The sequence below is a fragment of the Phascolarctos cinereus genome, unplaced genomic scaffold (assembly GCF_003287225.1).
Source record: "Phascolarctos cinereus isolate Bilbo 61053 unplaced genomic scaffold, phaCin_HiC Scaffold_1;HRSCAF=81, whole genome shotgun sequence".
Taxonomy (NCBI): domain Eukaryota; kingdom Metazoa; phylum Chordata; class Mammalia; order Diprotodontia; family Phascolarctidae; genus Phascolarctos; species Phascolarctos cinereus.
The window spans coordinates 25,115,762-25,133,075 of record NW_027555514.1 but is presented as its reverse complement, the minus strand read 5'-3'; the positions used below and the strand labels follow the sequence as shown (position 1 = coordinate 25,133,075).

Sequence of the window (17,314 nt, the reverse complement as noted above, 5' to 3'; positions counted from 1 at the left end):
ATGAACTATGGCACCACCTAACTGCTTCAAGAGAACAATCTTATTCTCTATATTGCATTACCTCTCTATGCTAACCTACAGCATAAATTGTTTTTTAAATGAAAATTTAAGGCAGAATGAAAATTTGGGCAGAAAGCCATAATCAAGGAATTTTTAAAGCAAAACAGGGTGATAGTTATTTCTTGTTCATTGAATTTTCATGACCAAGGTAGTGAAGTTAATATCAAACAATAAAATTTTAATAAGCTGTTTTGTATAAAAGAAAACTGGGCACTCCTTAATCGCTTGTTTATTAAAATGTTTCCCTTTCCAAGGGACGTTAAAGATTTCAGCATAAAATAGTGAAAAGACTACTGGGTTTGGAGTCAGAGAATCTGGGTTCAAATCTAGGTTCTTCCTCTTATATAACTGACTTGGGGCAAATCATCTAACCCCTTCGGCCCTTGGGTTTTTGCTAGGTAAAATAGGCAGAGGAGGAGGGGAGGTTGGATTGGATGACCTCTGAGGTAACTTCTAGCTCAAAATTCAAACCAATCCCCTATCCCTGTGAAGAAAACCTCAAATTGAGTCATGAAGAGTTGGACACAATGGGAAACGAGTGACCCACAAGTCCTGATCTCTTCAGGCTACAGGTCACAAAGTTGTAAACTGACTATCTCTCCCACCCCAATTTGCTCCTTTTGACCCCAATCACTTCCCCCTAAAAGGAAAAGAGATGAGAGTAGTCTGATACCAGAGCACTTTGGTCAGGGCCTGACCACTCACTGTAATGCTTCGGAGAAGTATTTGGAACCAAATTCTTGCTTCTGGACACCAAGAGCTATCCTGGTTTTCAGAAGAAAAAAAAAGCGTACAAAATAACCAACAGAAAGTTGAGTATTCCAATGCCATTTTTCATGAAATTCTCTTAGAAACAATGGTAAACAGCCCAAAGCCTTAAGGAAAGTTGAGAAATATCAGCATTAAGCATTTAAAAGTGCAAGCTTCATGTCTTGCAACTGCTTTTGTTTTTACCAAACTCACTGACAATTGCAAATGATAAAATGCCCACCTGGTCCTTCTGTTATCGGATCAGAGCGTCTTCAGCTTGGGTGTTAATTCATTCTTATGGTGAGTGTCTAGTGGTCAAAAGCACAATAAACACTGAAAATATATTCGGGGGAATTCTCTGAGTGAATTTCTGCTTCCATTTTTCATGACAAAGTGATGGCTTTGCATGTATTAATTGTTGTCACATTTTTATATCCACTCTAAAGTTTTCTTTTTAAGGAAATTATTGTGTTTTATGGTCCAAGTTGCATAGATTTAGGACCTTAAAAAATCCAGGTTCTGTTTCCATTTAATTTGGGAGCAGCAATAAAATATGAATGAATTGGCTAATGAAGTAATAACACCAATTTATGTCATGGAATATAGGTTACTGTTTATGAATTTGCTGAATTGCCTGAGTGCTTTGCTATGAGATAGCTGTCTCCTTCCCCTGCCCTTTTCTGGTTCACAGATAAATAAGATTAGCAGAATAACATGTCACTGAGATCTCCTGTCGTGAGATAAATTGGCAGAATGAAGATGAGATATTATTGAAAATAAATGGTGGGCGAAAACAAGAAGTTTGTCTTACAAAGTGGGAGACATCTTTTTTCAATCCTACAGCACTATTTTTATCTCAATCCATGCTTTCCCTTTGTATTTAGTGATTTTGAAATGTGTATAAAGTTGAAAAATGGCCTCAGAGAGCACAGATGAAAAACAACTCACAGGGCATACCCTATGGCTGGTTGGTCATCTCATCTACAAAGACCAGAATGGAATCAACCCCTAAGCATTGATTGTCTACTCTGCTCTCAGTACTATACGAGTACATATGATATAAGATCCCTGTCCTCCAAAAGTTTGCAATCTAAGTATTAGATCTTATGAGAGACTGGTGATCTCTCTGGTTGGGATAGTACCCTCAGCAGCACAGATTCACAAGCCTTCAAATGTTTCCTCATTCTGCATGTTTCTTGCTCATCATCTCCCATAAATCCTCTATTAAGGCTGTATGCAGCACAGTGTAGACCTTCCTCTGGGCCATTTAGTATTGTGTACATCTCTGATAGGAGGAGGGATAGAAGAAGGAGGCTCGTTGAGAACAAGGACTGTTTCCTTTTTTGTCTCTGTAACAATCCTAATAGAGGGACTAGCTTATAGTTGACATTTAAAAAAAAACTCCTGTTGATCGACCAGTTGATAGGATTCTTCATCTGTTACCTTAGACTTGATAGATGATCAGCCCATGTGATGGGGTTTTTTTGGGGTGAGGCAATTGGGGTTAAGTGACTTGCCCAGGGTCACACAGCTAGTGAGGGTTACGTGTCTAAGGCTGGATTTGAACTCAAGACCTCCTGACCCCAGGGCCAGTTCTCTATCCACTGTGCCACCTAGCTGGCCCAGATGCCACTTTTTTATAGTTGGCTATCTGACACTGTCTACTGACAGCCATTATGGATCTCCCCATTGCCCTTTAGATTACTAACAATGCAGTTAGGGGAAAAGATGATGTGTATGCACATAAGCAGCGAATGAAATAAATATTAGATTGTGGCACAGATGTTATGTGTGGTAGTTTAGAGGAGAGTGAAATCAATGAAAACCGTATAGACTTCACATTCAAGAGATGGAACTGGGGTTGGACCTTGAAGGATGGATATAATTTGGATAATGTCAGAAAGAAGAGATTGTCCCAGGAGAGGTAAGGATGAGCATGAAGCATTTGTGAAAAGAGGAGACTGGCTTGGCAATGGGAAAGACAAGTGGAGGAAAGTGACTAGTGAGAATCAAGTAGAGATGAGAAAGTGAGGCCTTGTTATGCAGAGCTTTGCAAACCTGGCGAAGGCTTGGATCTGTTGTGTTATTCTATTATTATTTTTAATGAACTATTGTTACACTAGGTTGACGTTTTTGGTTTTGCCTTTCTTTATCTCCTCAATATTTAGCACAATGCCTGGTGCATAATCAGTGTTTAATAAATGATTGTTGATTGATTAACTCTTGACTTTGCATTGATTTATTATTCTTCCTATGCCAAGTTCATAATGCACTGAGAGAAAATCTTCAAAGTATCACAAAAGCCCCCCCAAAAAAACCAACCACAGTGCTGTTTGGTGTTTACTTTCTGTTATTGACAGTGTTTTTGATTTGACTTGGCTGGGACATGAGGCTTTATTTCTTAATGTGTATTAGAAATCAGGAACCTGATTTCTAGCCCCCCCCAAAAAAAAATCACTTACTAAGTGGAGTGTGAAAATGGTTCGTTATATCTGAGCTTTCATAACTATGGAAGAAAACCCATCATGAAGCAATGAATTTTGTTGTGATAAAGCATCACTTTACTATATCCCATTCTGATTTCCTCTTAATGCTTTCAACTTTCAAATACTTATGCTGTGTTTGTTCTTCTTGGCAGGGAGGGCAAATACTACCATAAATGTCAAGTTAGAAATAAAAGCATGTGTTGACAATATCACAGGTTGCAATTTAGGCTGGAAAACAGTCTTTCTGGATAAAATCCAGACCATACTTTTGCTTTTATTATTCAGTGTGTGTTGAGTACCTTTAGGGAATTTGGCATCATATAAGGCCCATACTTGGGCCAAGTAAAAGAACTTAAGGGAGGGAAAACCATACACACATGCGCATGTGAGCACACACACACACAGACACACACCTTAAATAGAAGATAATTAGAACCCATTTGGCTTAATATCTTGTCCAAGATTCAATAGATTTCTATAAACCAACTTTCCAAAGTATCTACTACAGGAAAGTCAGGAAGTCCTGTGTTCAAGGCCTTCCTTCGACCTCTGATACAGCCTGGTTGTGTGATCATAGGCAAGGTAGTTGATCTCTCGAGTGTCCCAGGCAAGTTACTGAGATTATAAATTGTATAACTTATTATATACCTTCGTTGGGTAAGTTTCTTCACTGGGTAGTGATGAAATCAGTAGTCAGGACTCCACTGAGTGAACAACACTGAGCCAGAAGTGGGAGAGTTCTGTATGGTAGAACAAACTCACAATTCCCTAGGGCCATGGAGGATACCAGGATATTGATCCTACATTATGAATTTTATTATTATGGTTTCAAAACTATCTCAGTGAGTCAGCATGAGGAAGCTCCTCTAAATTAGAGGATACTGACAAGCTCTAGATTTATTTCAGAAAAGAACTTTACAACAGAGAGATCCCAAACTGAACTGGACTGTTTGGGAATGTAGGTAGATAGTGGGTTCCTTCTCAATGACAGCCTTCTTCTGGTATATCATTGAAAGCGTCCTTGTATGTATTAGACTAGAAGATCAGTAAGATGTCTTCGAACTTTGAGATCCTATGATTCAGTGAATTCAGATAGGTCTACCATTTTAGCATTCAACTTGATAGTTGAATCATCAACTAACATTTGTGATGTGCCTACTATCTATCAGACGTGTGCTAAGACCTGGGGATACAAAGAAAGGCAAAAAACCAACCAAACAAGAACTAATGCCCACTCTCAAGAATCTTACAGTCCAGTGGATGATACTGAAGGATAAAATTCCCCGAGGTCCATGATGTGGACAGGATCAGGGACATAAGACAAGCCAGGTGTGTCTTTAACAAACCCTGGTGGGGTGATTTCTGAGGCTATTATTCTATGTTTTCCTGAGGATATTTCTCAGCTTAGAAAAGCTCTAGTTAAAGATTGTATTACAGTCAATGTTTATGAAACAGTGAGGAAAACTGCCTGCCAGCCTTCATATTACTATTTATCCAGTTGTTATTGCGTAGATGGGAAATCATCGCATCGATCCTTGTTTTTCACATGCATTCGATGCGCCTGTAGCTGTAGTTGTGGTGTTCCAGCTCCGATTTTCTGTCCACATTGAAGTTGGGATCTGAAGAAACAAGGTTAAGTGAAATTATGCTACAGCGAGATGAATCCAATAGCCTGCAGCGACCTTATCCACAGAGCAATGGATTACATGTGTATCCTGTAAGTTAAATAATGTAGGATTTAAGGCAGGAATGTGGTTTGTATTCACTTTTCTATCGTAAGAAAGTAGTAGGCATATCCATCCCGTGGGAGACTTTATCCGAGGTTTCACCCTTGAGTGGATTAAAAGGTACAAATACCACTGAGCTGAAAAATGAATCAGGAAGACCAGCAGTCAGGAGGCCTGGATGTTTGATAGGCTTCTAGGCCATTCGAAAACCACCAGCCCAACTGCCTTGAGTGGCTTGCCAAAGAGCCAGATGCTGCTAATAAAACTGACTGCATTCTACTTGGCATCTGGACCTTGTGACTCCCATCCAAGGGGAATTGTTGGAGGGGAAAATGTTTAAAATTCTCTTTGTAAAAAAAAAAAAGTTATGTTTTGAATCAGGGGTAGAAATATGTTTCAGGCCTAACCCGCTACAAATGAAATGGAGGACAATAACATCTTGGTGACAGCAGTTAGAGAGGTCAGTTTTAAGTGGGGAGGATATGGAATGGTTGGTGGTTTTTAAAGACAGCTGATGGATATAGATCAGTCATTCAATGCCATTTTCCAGTAGAGGCTTCCCAGTCAGTTGTCAAATGACTTAATGATATAGGTGGGCCAAGAACATAAATTCCCTGGAGTTGGACTCTATGACCTACCCAGAGCTTAGGGAGCTCCCTCTGTATGAGGGCTAAGATCAGTTTCAGAAGAAAGAATAGGGGACAGAGAGAGAGAGAGAGAGAGAGAGAGAGAGAGAGAGAGAGAGAGAGAGAGAGGAGAGAGAGAGAGAGAGAGAGAGAGAGAGAGAGAGAAAGAGAAAAGGGGGAAAGGAAGGGAAAGAAAGAGGAAGGAAGGAAGGAAGGAAGGAAGGAAGGAAGGAAGGAAGAAAATTCAAGATGCTTAAAGTTCTAATTGAAATTAGAGCTCATTTCACAGCCTTTGAATATTCCTACTGGCTTAGTAATTAAATTGTAAACTCCTTGACGGCAGGGGCTGTCTTTTGCCTCTTTTTATATACACAGAACTTAGCCCAGTGCCTAGCACATAGCAGGTGCTTACTAAATATTGATTGATTGATAAGCTCCACTATTTACCAGGTTCACTAATACTCAGACCAAATTTTAGGCTCAACACAATTGAATCCATGTGTATCTAATTCTTGCTCTGCCACTTTCTCCCTGTGGCCTGGGCCCTACAGTTTCCTATACTCGATGACCTCTTGGGCTTCTTCCAACCTTAGGTCTATGATCCTAATATCTACAGCAAAGAATAGATAGGTAACATTTATATAATGCCTTGAGGTTATTATATGATTATATCCTTACAATATCCCTATGAGGTAGATGCCATTATCATCCCCATTTTACTGATGAGGAAACTGAGGGAAAGTAAGTCAAAGATTCCTAGTGTTTGGATTTTTTTTTTACTGACAGTTCAAACTGATTTAAAGTAAAAAAGTTAATAATAAGCTACGCCTATTTTAAAGGAAACAACAGATCTACCAAGAAAGATGAGCAGCTTTAGTCTAGAAGCCAGCACTGCTGTGACCCATTAACTCTACAAGGTTATTTATGTTCCATTTTGAGGGAGATGCTTTCGTGTGGTCATCTTTTCTTTTTTTGGCAGGAATGACACACGAAAATTTAATTTCTTATTTTTTCCTAATTAAATCATCATGGGTCTATATACTTGCAGGCATTCTGGGAATCTTCTGACAACTGCTTTGTTGCCTAAAAGTTATGGAATAGGGGAGTTGTTTGTAAGTGGAGGAGACTGTGTAAGTCATAAAACTAGGTGAGGATACAAAGTGCTACTGGAATCATTCAGACCATCAGTGCTAGCCCTTCTTTTGTTATTTGAGACCTTCGATGCCACAGAGGACTATATGATAGCAGTAATGTGGGATCCTGGAATGAATGATAGTCCTAGAGTCAGGAGATCAGATCCTAGTTCTGAGACTGGAAGTGTCCCCATAGCAAATGCCATCTCCTCTCTGGGCCCCAGTTTTCTAATCTATGAGATCATGCATTGGATCAGATGATCTCTTGTGTGAGGACTCTAGCAGAGTATTTAACATAGTGTGTGAAATACAGTAAGTGCTTGTTAAATTAATGTGACTTGTTAACTAGGAAGAGATAGTATTATATGAAAGGTTAAGGGTCCCTATAAAGAAAGAAGGGAGTTATAGGTACAGGGTACCTATAACCTATACAAGATGGAAAGAAATAAGACCTGAAAAGTTTATAAACCATAGCAATGCAATGGAGATGAGAACAGTGGGATGGAAGAATTAAGGAATATTGTAAGTCAGAGCAAACAATGGGATTGCAAAAAGTGTAACATGTAGAATCAAGACTGTGGGAAACCATCACAGAAGGAAAATTGGGAGAGGGAACTGAAAAAGAAAAATGTCAGTTTTTCAAAGGGTGATAGAAGGTCGATGTTTCATTTTACAAAATCTGGTGATGTCAGAACTGATCATTTTGGTTCATTTTACTAAGTTAAGGTAACATTTTTAAAGGGTTTTTTAAAGAGAAAATACTAGGATTTATATATGCAAACTTTTAAAATGATGAAAATATGTGGTCATTTTATAGTAATTTTTAAAAATCAAATATGTATCCCAACATATATTTATTCGTACATGTGTGTGTTTGTGTGTGTACATGCAAGCACACGTGGATGTGAGTAAAGATTACAAGAACTGATGTAGGAACTTGGGGTAGCTAGTATGCAGAAAAGAAGATGTGGAGGTGGGGAGGGGACAGGAGCATCTTGAAGTATGTGGAGGGCTGTCAGTTAGGAGTTGAATTGTTCTGTTTGACCCCACAGGACAGAGCTATGCATGCACAAATATATACACCTATTTCTTTTCCTAAGGAAAAAAATCCATGATTTTGAATAGTCCTGCCAAAAAAAACCCAAACACTTTGAACTGTAAAGAAATGTAAATAATATGTTTTAGCAACAATTATAATTTCTTTTTATGGGAAAATAAACACCCATGAAGTCCTGAAGGCTTTGGTTGCATTATGGACTGAATCTACAATTACACAGGTCTACTTTGCTGACTCTGTGTGTGTGTGTGTGTGTGTGTGTGTGCATGCGTGTATTCTTCCAGAGCTCTGTCACTGGCACCACTCACAAAATCCCAGACTCTCTGAACTCAAAGGCCAACAGGCCATGTGGTCCAACTTGTGTCAAGTCATGATATGCACAGTGTGTCAGAGCATAGTGTTATAGTAGGCATATTGGTTCAATCAAAAAGCATTTTATTAAGTGCCAAACACTAGGAATACAAAGTCAAAATTGAAACCATCCCTGCCCTCAGGGAGTTTACATTTTCCTGGGGAAAGGATAGTGATACATATGATGTATACATAATATGACCTAAAATGAAAAGATAATTATGGGAAGAAGGGGGTTTCAGAGGGCATTTCATGTAAAAGTGTATCCTTGAGCTGAGTTTCAATGAATATAACAGCTGTCAATCAAATAAGTTAATTGGTGAGTTAACCAATTAATCATTCATTTCTTCCTTAGCTCCCTTCAAAACTCAGCTCAAATCTTGCATGAGATTCTTTCAGCTGCTGGTGACTTATCTTCTGAGATCACATTTAATTTATCCCCATGTACCTTCTGTGTATCTAGTTGTTTCACATTATCTCCTGTATTAGAGTGGAATTTCATTGAGGTCAGGTGCTATCTATGTCTTTCTTTGAATCCCCAGGGCTTAGCATTGTGGCGTCTTACACATCGTAGTCACTTCATAAGTTCTTATTGACTGACTGGATATAAAATTTTACTAAGAACTATGTTAAATCTGAGAAGGATAAGATATTGTCCAAGCTAGCAAAGAGTATATAGCCTATTTGGAAACTAAAAACAAACAAATAAAATACGCGCACACACACACACATCAAAAATAGATAACAACCACAAATATAGGAACCAATGAAGAAACAAGCTCACCTCGCTTCTAAAGTGAACAGATGGGAATGGATGACCTCTGTCTCTTGACTCTGAAATTCTATGATGCCATGACCCTGACTGTTAAAATGTGGTTTTGATTTTACTAGAACTTCAAAATTGAAGATTCAGTGTGGTCTTGAAGGTAAGGACAGATTTTAGAAGATCTTATGTTATAGAAGCCAGTCAAATGTGCTTGGATTTGACTTTGCAGACAATGAGTAGTCATTGTAGATTATCGAGAAGAGCAATGCCTTAATGTCAGTATTGTTATCAAGGAGTTAATCTTGTAGCAGTATGTAGGCTGGTTTGGAATACAGAGTGACTGGATATAGGGAGATCAGTTTGGTCAGAGATGTCAGATTCATGGCACATCCACATGCCCACAAAAGTCCTGGCTGAATCCGATTAAAATGTAATTAGGAACTGTTTAACAAAATAAATAAAAATTCATTGCAACATAGATAATGCTCATTTGCAGTTTTCAAAGACAGTGTGTAGCTGGTAAGGCTTGATTTCTGTTTGAGTTTGATATCATTATATTAGGGCATTGGATCCAGAAAGTTGGCTCTGAGGTGCTGAGACTCTGGATTGATGTAGCAAAGGGAATAAAGAGGAAGGTGGGGTTCCAAGTGGAATTTTGATGGAAGAAATGATAGCACTTGGACTTGGATTCCAAGAAATGTCTAACCACAAAGAATGAAAGAGGAAGATGATGACCCTCATGTATCAAGCTTGACATGATAGAAGCTTGTTGACTGGCATAAGTGGGGCTATGGCCTTAGAATCAGAAGATTCAAGCTTGAGTCCTGGCATTGACATTGCTTGTGTGATTCTGAACAAATAAGCCTCTTAGTGTCTCAGTTTCCTCACTTGTAAAATAGTGACCTACCTCAAAGGGATGTTGTAGGAAGTGGGCTTTGTTAACATTAAAGTTGACAAGATAATAATTCCCTGCCCTTAGGGAGACATAGATAACTAGATATATACAAGATATATGCGTGGTGTCCCAAAAGTCTTAAAGAAGTTTTAAGCTTTAATAGCTTAATAAGACTTTTGGAACACCCCATACAGAGAAGACAGATGGTAATCTCAGAGGAAAAGGCATTTTCAGCTGGGGGACCTAGTAAATACCTGAGGCCATCTTTGAACTCAGCTGTCCTGCCTCCAAGTCTAGGGAACTGTGACATAGAGAAAGCTTGAAGGAAAAGAGTGTTTGGAGACATCCTGCGTTATAATTTGGCAAATCCTAAAGAGACAGAACACCATTCAAAGGAAGTCATCTTATGGGCAGAGCTAACTGTGGTGGAGTGACTGGGTGCTGATAGCACTTGGAAATCTTCAGACTGGATAGAACAGAGCTTAGCATCTAGTTAGTCTGAATAAACCCTTTGATCGGATCCCAGATGGTGCACTTGGGTGACCTGTCTCCCATCTCACCTATCCTAGAAGGGACTTTTCCCTAATGTCTCTGTCTCTCTACCATAGGACTATGTCTTCCCCTCTCTTAAGAACTGAGGGTATTTTTTTTCCCTTTGTGCTGTTTTCCTTCCCTGGGAACAAATATTTCTACTTAAGGCTCTGCTTGTGGGCAGTTGGAAATCAAAGTCTGGGTCATGCCTGAGGGCTCAGAACTGGTGATCCTGAGATTTTGAGGAAATCAGATGAAACATCACCATGTGCCTTATGATCACAGCATAACACTGATCGTGATGCCCAAGAGGTTCAGCCTGTTGATATAAAGGAAGCAGAGTCACCTGTAGACAATAGCTAACAACTTTCTGCAACCTGTGGTGTACCCCCATGCTCTCCCCACACAACTTTGGATATTTACATGTTGTCCTGGTTACAACTTTTGAATAAGGCAATTGTAGGCACTTGAGACTCATCCCTCCAAGCTCTCTCCAGTACCTGTATCAGCAAGGCAGTTATCCTTAGAGAGTTTCCATTAAGACTTCACTAGGAGTGTAGAGCAGTGAAGATGTTTTGATTGGAGTATAGTAGGTGGGAACATTTACAAAATTATGACCTTGTGTACCTGTAGGTTAGAGACAGGAAAGCAGTTGAAGTGCCTAGCAAACCTTAAAACACTCTTTAAATGTTATTTCTTATTATTTAGTCATTTGCTCAATCAACAATCAATATGTATTAAGTACCCACTTTATGCCAGGGCATGCTAAGGCAGAGGTTCTTAATCTTTGTTGTGTTGTGGACCCCCTTGGCAGTCTGGGGAAACCTAGAGAGCCTTCCTCAGAATCATAGTTTTAAGTAAATAAAATGAGAGCAAATGATTATAAAGGAAACCAATTATATTGACAAAATTATCAATGTATCAATATCTGTCTGTATCTTTACATGTCTATATATAAAATTATGTCAACATATATCCATATCTATATTTTACAGTTCAATGATTCCCAGTTAAGTATCCGGGGCATAGTTAAAGATCTATGTTGGTACAGTTATATATTTGAGGTAGAGGGGCTAGAGCTGACATTTCATTAATATAACAATCTTACAGAAAAAGAAATCCTCTCTATGAAAGCAGCTTAACACTTTCTTGGTAACATACAGTCTGATAAGCTTTGCCTATAGCACTGAGAGTCTGTGACTTGCACAAGGTCCTACAGTGATATGTATGACGAAGGAGATTTGAACCCTGCTCTTCCTGACCGTGAGGTCACTTTTCTCTCCATGATGCTACGCTGTCTTTATACTTTTTGTTGTCCTTCAGCTGAATTCAACAAACAGTTTTTAAATGCCAAGCTTGTACCACAAACTGTGCTGGGCTTCAGGAGCACAAAGACCAAAGCCTTCAAACAGTTTATGTTCTGTTGAGGGGAACACATGGCATTTATATATTTCCACCTGAACACTTTTAAGTGGGAGAGACCTCTAACCACTGGAAGCTGGAGAGGATTATGTGGCCAATGATGCCTCAGTTGGGCTTGGAAAGAAGCTAGTACACACATTCTATGTGTTGTCTTTAAACATATCTAAATATATGTATCTTTATTAAATATCCTGAGAGACAGCCATGGCAGAAAGCTGGGTTTGGAGTCAGGAAGACCTGGGTTCAAGTGCAGCCTCAGATACATACCAATAATGTACCTTAGGCAAGTTACTTAACTGATCTGTGCCCCAGGCAACTTCTAAAATGGTTATTTCCGGAGAAGCTGCCAATCTGCTTTGGTAAAAGGAGCTCTGTCACTGATTTCCCTAGACCAAAGAAATCAAGAATCTAATTAAAAAGCGGAAATAACAACAGGTCATCATGGAATCATAGGGTCCTAGAAGGGTCCTAGAACTAAAGTCGAAATGGACCCTAGAGGCCATTCAGTCCAATTTTTCATTTTCCATATTAAAAAAAAAAAAAAACAAAACTGAGGACCAGAGTAAGTAAGCAACTTGTCCAGGATGGTTGGTCAAGTAGAAAGTGGTACAAATGGGATGCGAACCTAGATGGTGAAGTACAAATGTATCATTCTTTCCGCTGTGCAATGCCACTCTGTACAGAGATGTTTCATGATCTTTGGATCCATCCCACTCATTTCCAATAAAAGGGCTCTTTTTTTTTTGGAGGAGATGGATTCAAAGAGGTTGGTGATCCAAGAAAGGCATGGAATGGAGTTGAAATTAGAGAGAGGGGAAAATAAACAACTGGATTGAGGAAGAAGCCAGCATGAGAAAATGGGGAAAAGGAAGACGGGGGAAAAAAAGAGATTCTAGAAGTCATTGAAGAGGACTGAAAGAACCACTGAAATACTAACAGTAGGATGACCTCAGACATTATGGGCTAACTCCAATAAACATAATATTCCCAACTTGAGCCTTTCTGTTTTTCCCATTATGACTACATCATAGTTTTCCAGTTTCATTGCCAAGGGCAAGACAATCATATTTAGAAGGAATAGATGCTGGGTACTCAGATGTTTGTGTTTGTGTGTGTGTGTGTGTGTGTGTGTGTGTGTGTGTGTGTGTGTGTGCGCACGCGCTTGCATACAGATGCGTATGTTGGCCAGTTGGCTTTCACCTTGCTCTGTATCTGACCTGATGAGCTGGGAGCTGGCGGTGGCCTTGTCTGTCCATTAATGACTCTTTCTGTTTGCAGCAGTCCTATGCACCAGCTCCCCACCCCATGGCTCCTCCCAGCCCCAGCACAAACAGCAGCAGCAACAACAGCAGCAGTAACAACAACAGTGGAGAACAGTTGAGTAAAACCAACCTGTACATTCGAGGCCTTCCGCCCGGCACCACGGACCAGGACCTAATCAAGCTGTGTCAGCCGTAAGTGCCTTTAACAATACTCAGTAAGCCTTGATGTCCCCCCGAGCATGCTTTTCTGATGGTTAATCCTCCAACACGCTCATGTGTTTCTGGTGGCAGCAGCAGTTTGGCAGGCCCCGTGGGCTCTGAGCTCACTGGTATGAGTGAATGATATAACAGCAACGAAAACTAATGGATTTTAGGATGAAGGAAAAGAGACCCAGTGTCCAGAATCAGCGAAGTGATGGATGCTCTCACTGTAGTCTGCCCAGGACAGACTACACCTGTAGGAATTCTGGGCACTAAGTTTTAGAGAAGATATTTATAATTTGGAGAAATGATTGAGATGGCCAGCCGGGATGGTGAAGGGCCTCAAGAGGGTGCTATAGAAGGATCAGTAGAGGTGGCTCAGTGGATAGAGCATGGGGCCTGCAGTCAGAAAGACCCATCTTCCTTAGTTCAAATCTGGCCTCAGACAGTTGCTAGCTGTGTGACCCTGGGTGAGTCACTTAACCTGCTTGCCTCAGCTTCCTCATCTGTAAAATGAGCTGGAGAAGGAATCAACAAACTACTCCAGGTTTTTGCCAAGAAAACCCCAAATGGGGTCTCAAAGAGTTGGACACAACTGAAAAATGACTAACAACACTCTCTAATTATTTGAAGGGGTGTCTCTTGGAAGACCCATTAGCCCCAGAGGGCAGTGGGAGAAACAATGGGTAAAAGGAAAAAAAGAGGGAGATTTTGGTTTTATGTAAGAGGAAGAGGGAGGAACACCTTGTTAACAACTAGAATCTCCCAATGTTGAATGGGCTACTTTGGTGGACAGTCCCACTGGAGGTCTTCAAGTGGCTGACACACTGTTGGGTTTATTGGAAGGAAGATTTTCTTGTGTGTAGTCTGTGTACCAAGAGTTCTTGGAGATCCCTCCACCTGAGAGACTTTTGAGCTTCTTTGCATAGGAAACACCTAGCCTTAGGAGCATTCATTCTTTTGGTACAGTCTTCCCCAAGGAAGATGATGCACTCTTACATGGCACAAGAATATGTGCTGAGCTAACTCAGGATAGGCAATACTCAGACAGTCAACAGTCAGTTTAATGATAAGCAGTCATTTAAAAACAAGCATTTATTAAGCACCTACTGTGTGCCAGTCACTGTGCTAAGCGCTGGAGAGAAAAAGAAAGGCACAAAGATAATAGCTGCCCTCAAGAAGTTTGAAGTCTCATCAATAGATGTGGGTTAAGACCAACACCACCCAAAATGAACCTCGTACAGGGTTGATTTCAGGACTGGGACCTGCTTGATGTTGGTGGTCTGGTTAGTTGTGTGTATATTTGTTGGTGTTGAATTGTTTTAGCTGTGTCCAACTCTCTGTGACCCTATTTGGGGTTTTCTTGGAAAAGATGCTAGAGTGGTTTGCTATATTCCTCTCCAACTCATTTTACAGATGAGGAAACTGAGGCAAGCAAGATCAAGTGATTTGCCCAGGGTCACACAGCTAGTAAGTGTCTGAGGCTGGATTTGAACTCAGGACCTCCTGATTCCAGGGCCAGTACTCTATCCACTGGGCCACCTGCTTGTCTGTACACATATTCATCTATATACAGGTTTTTTTTTTATCACTATGTACTAAAAGAATGTGAAACAAGCTCTTTCTTGTAGCCAAATATCTCATATGAAGGCTAGTTCTTAGAAATGGATATGGCATAAAAATGTCAGAAAATATTAACTTCATAATAATAACTGACATTTGCATAATACTGTCTGGTTTTCAAAGCTCTTTCCTTACAACAGCCCTGAAAGGCAAGTTTTGAAAGCAACATTTCCCCCAGTTTGCAGTTAAGCCTTAAAGATTAATAAACTTGTCCAGGGTCACACAGTTAAACCAATGGCTGAGCTTGAAATGAGCCTAGGTCTTTTCTGAATCCCAGGATCTTTCCACTAATGACTCTTTCCCTCTCATGCTCTTCATAGCATTTGCCTTAATTAACCTCTGTCCCCTTGTCCAAAAGCATCCCGTTCCAGAAACACTGGGCCATGTAGACTCAGACAGAACCATGTGAACAAGTAATTGCTATGTTGCTTAACTAATTCCCTTTGAATCTATACCCTAGCAGGACCAGTACTCACTAATACAATTTACTTATGCCTGCGGAATCTAGCTAAGATTTTAGTTTCATCGAATATGGTTTCATTAACCTTACACAAATATGCAAATAACCTTATTGTTTCATCTTATGGTAATGTGGAAAGAATATTAGAAGGCCTAGGTTCAAATTCCACTTCTGATGCTTCCCGTTTTTGTGACCTTGAGGAGGTCACTGAATATCTCTAGGCCTCAGTTTTCTCATGTGTAAAATAACACAGTTGGAGTCCGAGGTCGATTGAGTTCTAGATCTAAATCTGTGATCAATCATGATGGAGGAGTCCTGGAATAGAAATTTGCTTCATCAATAGATCCCTGTCTGTGACTTTGTAGATCTGACTTAGGGAGTTGCCTGAGCCCCAGAGAGGGGAGTTGTAACCATGGCCTACAAATCAGTAAGAGTAAAGTAGGCTGAGGCTAGCAATAGTCTGAGTTTGTCCTTTGCTTCAAAGTGCTGAGTTACTAAACCAGTTGTCTATATAATTCCAAATCCTAACATATTTACAATTGGAAACCGTTGATTTCAAAAATAATTAAATCATGTATTAATTGAAATGAATGCAGTTTACCTTACCTTTGGCGCCAGATTTCCTGCTAATATTTTAGCCAGTTAGGTTTAAAATGCTATTTCTGAGAAGAAAAATAAGGCTTAAAAGCTACCCCTCCCCCAAATTCCCAATAATTTGGAGTATTGAATGACCTGCCCAGAGTCATAGAGCTGGTAAGCGTCATAGATAGGATTGGAATTCAGTACTTCGTGCCTCCAAGCAAGTGCTGTCCCCATAAGGGTAAGCTGCCTCCCTTTATGACCTGACAAAATGTTCCTATGGAGGATATTTTTGTTTGTTTGTTTTGTTTTTGTGAGTTGTGTGTGTGTGTGTGTGTGTGTGTGTGTGTGTGTGTGTGTGTGTGTTTTGTTTCGGTAAAGGCATCTGAAATAGCTTGTCATCAAAAGTATGGAATCGTTGTAAATCTGGGGATCACTTCTCATAGGATTCTCAATCAGAAGCAATACTGATGCAATTATTTGTCATTTAATTGGCACTCAGAAATATTATTTTTGTAGATTTGGCAGGATGTTGCTAAATTGTTCTAGTTCATTTTGGCAAATCCTTAAAAAAACCCAGAGAATATTTATTTTGTTAATTTTCCAAAGGATTGGAAGAGGAAAACCAAGCAGAAAGTATTTATGTGTCTTTTTTCTGGATTTTTGAGAATGGGAGTAAATATCCAAACAGGAAGTAGGAGATAAACGAAGCTACAAATACGGAATCACAGCATCTGTGGCCAGTGCGGTGTGGAGATTGGGGCCCTTCCCACTGGTCTGGAAACTACTTGAGTTTTTAAAAAGCAGAAGGCTTATATAAATGTGAAGTATAAATCCATATTCTGAACCAAACTTTTTTTTCAGAATTAAAGCAATAAGCTAAAACAAAATAAAAGGGAAAAATAAAGTTTCAGGAAAATGGGGCCTCTTAAAAGAGCTTAAAGATTTTATCTTGTTTCTATGAATCTCTGGCTGAATTATTCATCTGATTTAAGAGATCTTGTCATGCAATGCAGAACAAATACTCTTGCTTCCCATGGATGTCTCTTTTAAAAAAATTGATTTATATGTGTGTCAGGACCCTGTCTGTTTCTCTATCCTGGAAAATTTCAGACCTCTGACTGTTTTTCCTATTGTGTAATAGTCTCCTTGATAAGAAAAGTTGATGCGCTGGAAAGAACTTTGGGTCACAGGGGACCTGGGTTCTAATCTTAATGCTGACACTTAATGAGCTGTTTGACCCTCACCAAGTTGCTTTACATCTCCAGGACTCAGTTTCTTCATCTGTAAAATATGTATAGGCTCCATGATTAAGAGAGTGTCATCTGGCTTCAACATTTGCAGAATGACTGTCTCTTTTTCTATGAATACAATCACAGAAAACC

At 39.7% G+C, this 17,314-nt stretch overlaps 1 protein-coding gene across 9 annotated transcripts in view; it reads left to right on the top strand.

Annotated features, from left to right (window-relative positions):
• RBMS3 (RNA binding motif single stranded interacting protein 3) overlaps window positions 1–17,314 on the top strand; it is a 1,402,476-nt gene that overhangs the window by 821,450 nt on the left and 563,712 nt on the right. For 7 of the 9 annotated variants that reach the window (XM_078151263.1, XM_078151268.1, XM_078151267.1 and 4 more), the window contains one exon: window positions 13,083–13,258. In XM_078151263.1, the coding sequence (XP_078007389.1) occupies window positions 13,083–13,258 (176 nt within the window). The remainder of the gene's footprint in view (window positions 1–13,082; window positions 13,259–17,314) is intronic. The other 2 variants (XM_078151264.1, XM_078151272.1) reach the window with 1 other exon arrangement.